Raw genomic sequence first — 8737 nt, 5'->3', positions numbered from 1 at the left:
GCCAGCCTCTGGCCAAAACTGGACAACCTCAGAGTTGCTCCAGGCCAAGCTCCGAGACCCTAAAGGTATAACTAGATCAGAGAGCTGCTGTGACCTCAATCTCTATGCCAGAGAATGCAAAAGGACAAGTGCAGTGCTGCTGCACCATCTCCATGCCACTGTGGCATTCCCATTTCGCTGAAAGAATCCCAAGTGGCTAGAATCACCAAGTGCATGACCCTTCTGTGAAGTGGTCACAATATATAAAAGTCCCAATTAGCTTTCTACAAATATGTTGGCAACTTACTTGCCAAGTGATTTATTCTATCCAAGTGCAGTTACAATATGGGAGACAGAGTGGAAAAGAGAAAAATAAAAGGAGACTGGGTCCTTAGTTTTTTCCAGTTCTCCATAATACATGTTTTCCTTCTTCTGTAGCACTCATTGGCTTTAAAGAATAGAGGCTCACCAATGTTTAATTCATCCCATTAAAACTCAGTAGCTCCAAAGGAGAGAAGCCCCTTCAATCCAGAGGCTGATGTACCTAGCAGCACATACCAGTACTACACTTGCAACCTGTGATTCTTAATTCACAAGATACAAATAAACAAGCAGATTAATCAAGATTTGATATTATTCATCAATATCAAACTTCTGGAAGTGTACCTTCTTTTAGGGAACATCATACTCAAATACCTCTATTCTTTCAGATCTGATGCTAGTACACTGAAAATATTTATACATCGCTGTGAATTCCACATGCACACACAATGGTGCACACTTGCACACCTCTATAAAACTCAAATACTTCATGTAAAGTAACAGACTTTTAAGAAGGAATAAAATGTAGCATTTTAAGCTTTACCACCAGGACTGTAAACATATACAAACAAATTGCTCAAGCATAGCAAACATATGACACACCAAAATTCAGTAATCTAAATATTAATTCATACCTGTCGTTGGACACTTAAGTCATCATCTGATCTTGTCGTTTGTTTAACTTGATTATTTTCACTTTTAGAAGGAGTAATAGCATCTTCCTCGTCTGCAAAATCTTCACTATAATCTTCTGAAATACAATTAAGAATGGAATAAGGATGAATATTTGTAGAGGATACGGTCAGTAGGGGGAAAACGTTTTTTCTTCTATTTGCAACTAAGAAATATTGTGCCTTTCACAGACACAGAAGGCTTTAGGGCGTTTTGCAACAAGGATTATTCCCTTTTTCAGGATTAAATCCTGCAATTCTCTCACACAGATCAGGTACTGATTTGCAGTCCCCATTTATTAACCATGACCTCAGCAGATTTTGAGTTAGGCTCAGGCCCTGCGGTCTTGTGCTTTCTAGGACAACAACAGTAGTAATCAGCTACTTAGCAGCTTTCTTATTTTTTATTTAAAACAAAAGCATACCTTAAGAATCTCCCCCCCAAACTATACAGTCGATCCAGGAAAAAAAGAAAATCGTCAAAACCCCTTGCTTCTCGTAAAAAACAAAACTATACCTTAAAAACAATCAAAACTTCTAAATGATATGCTTGGTTTTCTACAATGTTTGTAGTCCCCTGGATTTGGGCAAGGACTAATTCGTTTAGACTCTTGGGGCTTTTATACATGTGCTCTAGCAGTGTGGAAAGCTGTGCTTTAATTAGAGTGGCTGTAAGAGCTGCTCTAATTAAAGCACTCGGAGCATGATGTACATCAGCATCCCCATGCTGAAAAATAGTGGCAGGGGCGCTTTAACTAAATCTCATTGAACAAGCTTTCGTTAAAGCACCCTGCCGCGATTTTTCAGTGTAGGGATGCTGATACACGTGATGCTGGAGTCTGCTGGAGCGTGGTAATCACCACACTCCAGCAGACTTGATTAATCGTGTATAAATGCCCCAAGAGTCTAAATGAATTAATCCTTGCCCAATTGATCAAGTCTGCTCTGACAGGCTGTAATTACAGCACGTTGGAGCAGTTTTGCTGAACGTGTATAGGCACCCTTGAGCTTTACTGTCCAGACTATAAACATCTTTAAAGTAGACAAAAGCCATGGGCAGGCATTCATTTCTAGCACTAAGGATTTCACAGAAACAATGCCCTCTAGTGCCCCCTGGCTGGAGAGCTCACCTGTGCAGCTCTTCAGTCGCGGAGCTGGAATACATGTATACTCCAAGACCTGACCTATTTTTCTAGTGCTAAGAATTCAAAAAATCAGCTGACTGGTGGGATGAGTAGGTGAGGAGACACTTTTCCCACAACAGGAACCACTTCAAAGCCCCAGGGTTTTACCATGGGAGAATGTCCCTTGATCCATGCACCCCTCTGGGTCACCCTGGAGGAGTGCAAGGAGTGGGAGGCAGATAAGCCCAGGGCTGAAGCCCTCCCAGAGCACCAGGAGAGTTCCTGCCCCAGAAGAATGCCCCTCCTTCCTGCCTATCCCACCAATCAGCCAGTGGGGATTTTCCCATGGTGGGAACAGTCCAGCAGCAGTTCCCATTGTGGAAAAACGGTCCCCACTCTGCACACCTTTCTAGGTCACCTGGGGGTGGTATATAGAGCAGGAGGCAGAAGCAGTGCAGCTAGACCTGTCCCATAGCAGGATGGATCCAGCTCCAGGAAATTCTCCCTCCCTGTGCACAGACCGGTTTCCTGGTCTGGACTTAGGGGAGAGGGGGAAAGAGAACCAACCCCCAGGGCTAAAACCCCCAGGGCTGCAGCCTGGGGAAATACCCCTGCCCCCTGCAGACTCAGGGCAACCTTGGAGGGAGGAAAGGAGAGTAGAAGACTGTGGGATACTTGGGAGAGAGATCTTTCTAGTCAGAAAAAGTAGAACTTCCTTGTGGAAGAGCCATTTATCTTCTGCAAGAAATCCCTTGAATGGTTGTATGCTCTGTTTTTGTGCAGGAAGAAAGGCTTCGTTTCCAACACAAATGTAACGCCTCTCAATGGGCATATATAGTAACAAACCCCATCCTCTCTGGGTCAGTCTGCCTCCCTAGGTACATTTTGTCAAATGACCCTATCTTCACAGGGCTCTAACTGATTATAATCCTTTGACCTAAAACGTTCCAGCATTGCAAAACAAAGTTTAAAATACAACAGAGATGACCTAAAAGTTTGGCCCGTTTCCTAGATATTCTTGTCTAAGACGCCCTTGTATTATTTCCCTATCTGTTCTTCTCGCAGCCCCAAGTTAGATCAATGTATTTATTTAGGGAAGTCTTATGATGCACTATTGATTATCATCCTCTCACTGACTTGGTCACACAAAAAGGTCAGACAATTATTGCATATTAATATTCATAAATTACCACAGCAATTTGTGCAGTATATATACCATTATTTAATATCACTTCCATTTCTGTCCCCTGTACATAGTAAAACAGTTGCATACAGGATTGCTCATCATTCCCTGAAAGCTATACCTTCTGATTTTGTCGCAAGAAAATACAAGAATTTAACAAGCAACTTTTATCCCTTTATTTTCTTTAAAGATTCCATTTGTTCTAAGATCCTTATTAAAATGTTGAAAGTATCAGATACCATCAATTTTAATGAGGAAGATTTCATTTAGTTCTTTAAGGTTAACAAAGACACACTTAATAAGCATTTATTATGATTGCTTATCAGGACTCTAGATATTCTTTTGACAAATTTGAATTGAATTTTTTTTTGCATTAGAAAAGCACTCTGCTCTTCATCACAGAATAGAAGAAAGGGATGGGATTACAATAATGAACTAGAGAAATGGGAACAGAGAGACCCAGAGGAAAATACCACAGCAGTAGTGAAAGGGGAAGACAAACAAACAAAAAAGGATAGAGTGATAAGAACAGAATATGAGACAGAAGAGGAAAGGTGGGATGAAACAAAACAAAAAGGGTGAACCAGCAGGAGGGAAGTAGGGAAGAGAGGTAAGAAGAAAAGTAGAAGTTGAGGGGACATAAACAACTAAACATAACAAAGGAGGTAAAAAAAAAATTGAAGAGCAGCAAAATTACAATGGACTGAAAAGAAAAATTAATCTCCCAAAGCTGAAGAACTAATTTAATGAAGGAAATCAAATAGTTCATATAAATGGGCCCAAATACATTGTGGCTCACTTTATAAAACAATACAGAGTAGAGGATAAGAAACACTAAGAGTTTTTACTTTTCCCTTTTTTTTCTTTCTTTTCAGGTCTTTAATGTATAACCCAATGTAGATCCTGCTCTACAGTCTGCATTTTTTTTTGACAACTTTGGTACCTTATACAATGAATCCCCATCAGGAAGTCCATTTTTATTAGCTATTCAGCTGGTTAAGGTTTTGTTTTCTTAGCTTATAAACTGAGGAATATAAAATAATGATACAAGGGACTCCACAACTTAAAGAACTATGTGAAAGAATAATTGTAATACCAGATCTCTCGTCGTGTTTAGATTCCTTTTCCTCTTCCATTTGTTCAACAGCCTGTTCATTCCTGCAAAAGCGTGAAAGTGACTTTGCTGTTGACATATGGGTAGGGAGATAAATTTTTAGGATTTGTTCTAACGATGATAAAAAGCATGTTGCTTCTTGCAGGTAATTTTAACAATATCGATACATTTTAAAACTTAAATACCAGACCTTATTACCAATAAACTGTTTTTATAAAAATACATACACATAAATTTCAGTGCAAATTAACAGATATGTTACAGTTATTGCCCACACAGCCAGAACTCTCAACCAGGCCCTTATCATCTTATTGAATTTATAAGATTTCCTCTTTGGCATACTTCACACCCACATCATAACCTCATAACAGGAACAATATCATCATCTTTGCTAACTGTCACACCACAGCCTTGGTGTCTATCCCTTTGCCCCCCTTCTTCTAAATAAAAACATTTTATCTTCACTTCTAAAGATTTTTTTCAGAACTCTACCCCTGCTTCCTTGTCTGCTCTACTTTAAAGGTACCTTATTTCACTCTTTCTGCTCCCTCAATGATGGGAGTCTTGAATGCTCATTTGTTCACTACCCCCCACGTCTTTGAACTTACGTGTTGCCTGTTACACATGGAATGCCTTCCATGCTCTTGTGTACAAAAGCATTACTTAAATTCCTCTCTGAAAACTCCCTTCTAACATGACTCCTATAGGGAATCCATCAGCTGATAAAAAAGGTGAAATGCCTAGCAAAATGTATTTATTTTCATTTCATGGGTGGTAAAAAAAAAAAGCAAAAAAACAAAAACACTTGAAATAATTGGTAACCATTAAGTTGTGCTGAGATTTATGTAAACATACACTTATCACTATGACCTTTATCCCTTCACCCTTCATTCTCTCCTGTTGTCTGTTAGGTTCACTTGTGCCCTATTTTAAGATTTAGGAATCACATCATTTTACACATTCATACATGTAATACAGCACCTAGCAAGATGAGGCCCCAATTGTAGTTTAGGCCTCTGAACATCATCATTATGATAAATGTTCATTAATTCATTGATAAAGTACTTTAATTGAGTTTGTTAGGGTGTTTTCCACATACCGGCTAAATGGTGCTAATACCAGAGAATCATTAGAATCCAGCTCTTTGTTTAATCTTGAATAATCAATGGTAGATGAAGCTCCTTTCTCAAGTTTGGCAAAGAACCTCTCTTTTTCTTCTTGTTCTTCCAAAGTATCCAATCCAACTCCTAAAATGCTTGGATTAGGCCCAGAGGCCACAACTGAATCTAAGTTTAAAAACAATTATAGTCTAATTTTAACAGTACAATCTTAATATATAGAATATCCATTAGTTTAATGAGTAAAATCATACAACTATTATGATATTAAATAAGCATGAATAGCCTCCAGAATCCCATAAAGGACTGGAAGCACCTGGACCCTTTTGCAGTTATTACAGAGAGAAGGGTGTACTATAGGGTGGACAATATGTCCTAGTTTGGCTGGGGCAGTTCTGGATTTTGTAGGCTGTCCCAGTGTCCTGGCTAGTCGGTGAAAATTGAAGCATAAATCCTGGATTGGTGCCATCCACCCCCACATGCCTAGCTGAGCTCCCCCTGAGCAGCAGCTGGAGGCAGGCCGGCACCATTCCTCCTGTTTGGGGTAGGGAGTGGCCCGGGTGAAGTGGGGCTGGGGGAGGGAGCTGCTTTAAGTGTGGGCTGCTCACATGTGCTCACGATAGTTATCCATCTCACTCACCCCTAAGGCCAGCCTTGACTGCTGCACAAGTTCATCGCTTGTAGCCCAGCAGAGTTGAGACCAGGGAGTGACTGCTGCTGGGTGGAGCTCAGGGAAAGGGGGAATTTCCGGTGGGGGTGGCTTGGACCCCTGCCCTAAGGGGAACAGGGGACCTTCCCTGCCTCTATTTGGGAGGGTGGGGGGAAAGCAGCTCTGGACTCTACCCTGGTAGTACAGCCCTGGCTGGCTCCATTTCACCTAGGCCTGAGTGCCCCATCTCCCGTCCTGCACCTGTGTGGTTGGAATAGGTGTGGAATCTGGGTGTCGTCACTTGGGGCCCCTCAGGCAGCAGGATTGCACTAGGGGGGCATGGCAGGGGAGGGACACAGCCCCACGGCTCTGCCAAATCTTCCTGGGTCTTTCCTCCTCTCTGCACTTCCCCCACCAATGCACAGTTGGAACACTGCTAAAGTGACCCGTTGCTCTTGTTCTCTGTCGGGATATCCACCTTCCCACCCGCAACTTGGTCGCTCTTCTGAGCTTAACCTAGGGCTGAAAGAGGTGCTGCGCTGCGGAGGTTGTAGCAGTGGCAAGGGCAGTGCAGGGCTGCTCCTGCTTTGCGGAGATGGGGTTCCTGGTGCTGAAAGCCCCATGTGAGAGCCCAGAGCTTGACACACATTGTTTGGGTTGTTTAATGGTCCCTCCGGGCTGCGTACCACCAGCTTCCTGAAAACTCAGAGAGGTGGTAGAACCATCCTTGGATGTTTTTAAGTCTTGGGTAGACAAAGCCTTGGCTGGGATGATCCAGTTGGGGCTCATCCTACTTTAAGCAGGGGGCTGGACTAGATAACTTCATGAGGTCCCTCCCAACCCTCATATTCCACGATTGTATGAATTTTTTTTCCTCAGTGCCAAGAGAGTTATAACAGTGTAGTTGTTTTAAAATGTCTTCTAACAGGAATGAAGGACCTTCAGTAAGAAAACATAAATGTACTTTCAGTGATGCTCTGAATTTCGAATTTCTTTTCTAAAAATGAGCTGACACAGAGCGTGTTACTTGTGTACATTGTTCATCTACATTTTCTGTTGCTCATAGAAGTCATAGCAATATCACAGACCATCTTCAAACAAAGAAACATAAATCTGAAATTGAGGCAGCATCTATGAGTGCAAAGCTTACTTTGTTTTTCAAACAAAATACTACTGGGACACAGAGCTTAACTGTGCAGCTGCAGAAGGTACATTCGCACACCATTATGTCTAACAGGATCTCTCTTTCTGTTCTAGTGACTGTTCATCAAAACTGATTAAAAAAATATTATTCAAAATTTTTGTGTGCACATACAAAAAGCAAAGCTATTACATTAAACGTACTAGTCCCAATGTCAAAAGATGAACTGTCTACAGAATTGGCTAGAACACATTTTATCACTGTATCAGTTGATACATCAAACAGGAAAGCAGTAAAGCTAATCCCAATTGATTCAGTTTATTAATCCTTTAAATGGCATGAAAGTTGTTAAATGTTCACTCTAACAAAGGAGAAACATCTGAAATCACTGCAAATGTTACTGAAAGTTCCATTCAGAAACATGGGACTGCACACAAAGTCATCGGTTTCTGTGGTGATAACACTAACTGAACTTTGCAGGAAAACCAACATTGTTACAAAATCGAAAGAAAGGTGGAACAGATTTCCTTGGAGTTGGTAGCGGGGCCTACATAGAACACAATTGTGTCCAGACAAGCTGTGATGCTCTTCCACTAAAACTAGAACTGCTTGTAGTGAAGAAATATAAATATTTTCAAATTTACACAGTTCATATAACCAAACCGCAAGAATTCTGTGACCAAACCTATGTCGACTACAAAAATCTTGCTTCAGCATAACATGTTTTCTGTCATAACATCCAGTAATACAGTGTGTTCTTGAAATTGATGAAGTATGCTTTTAAAGGCTCAAACATCCTCCTAAACGTCCAACTCTGATTCTTAGTTTCTTTCAAAATGAATGCAGGAAATTTTGGTTGCTATTTGTGCATTGTCAGTGAGAGAATTTTAAGCAGGCCATCCAATGCATGGAATGACAATCTATATCAGCTTTTGAAGCATCAAGAGAGTTGCAATCACTGAAGACAAAACTTGTCAACAAAAATGCTGAAATATGTACCAATTAATGCAAGAGAAGAATTGAGTCATTTAGGAAAAATAACCAAAGATTACTTGCTCAGATGTTTTCTTCAGCTTTATGACTGTGCCATGAATGATCTGACACTTTGGGAAGATTCTTTTGCTGGTTACTTCCACATTTAATTGGATTAACCTTCACCTCTGTCCTGAATGGAATAACATTGAGATGTATTTTGTATGCAAAATATTTGACACTGAATCATTAAATAGACTGATAAATGCTGATAGTCTTTTTGATTAATTTTGCGCTGTGAAGATGTGGAAGGCAAACTGAAAGAATGGAGGGAGAAAGATATCCCATACAAAAACTGCCGGGTTGAGATATTTAATCATTTCACTTGTTCTCTCATACCAACAGATAATACTTGGTGTTTGGCTGAATATACTCTTTGTCTACCAGGGACATCTGCTCCAGTGG

General features: G+C 40.7%; 1 protein-coding gene across 3 annotated transcripts in view; it reads right to left on the bottom strand.

Annotated features, from left to right (window-relative positions):
* CEP162 (centrosomal protein 162) overlaps window positions 1–8737 on the bottom strand; it is a 54853-nt gene that overhangs the window by 45058 nt on the left and 1058 nt on the right. For 2 of the 3 annotated variants that reach the window (XM_006038397.3, XM_025194901.1), the window contains exons 2-4: window positions 5492–5678; window positions 4375–4436; window positions 936–1051 (exon numbers count right to left, since the gene is read on the bottom strand). In XM_006038397.3, the coding sequence (XP_006038459.3) occupies window positions 936–1051; window positions 4375–4436; window positions 5492–5678 (365 nt within the window). The remainder of the gene's footprint in view (window positions 1–935; window positions 1052–4374; window positions 4437–5491; window positions 5679–8737) is intronic. The other variant, XM_025194902.1, reaches the window with a different exon arrangement.

This window comes from Alligator sinensis, unplaced genomic scaffold, assembly GCF_000455745.1.
Source record: "Alligator sinensis unplaced genomic scaffold, ASM45574v1 scaffold1128_1, whole genome shotgun sequence".
In the NCBI taxonomy this organism is placed as follows: Eukaryota; Metazoa; Chordata; order Crocodylia; family Alligatoridae; genus Alligator; species Alligator sinensis.
The sequence above is the reverse complement of the archived record's forward strand: the minus strand, read 5'-3'. Positions and strand labels throughout refer to the sequence as shown.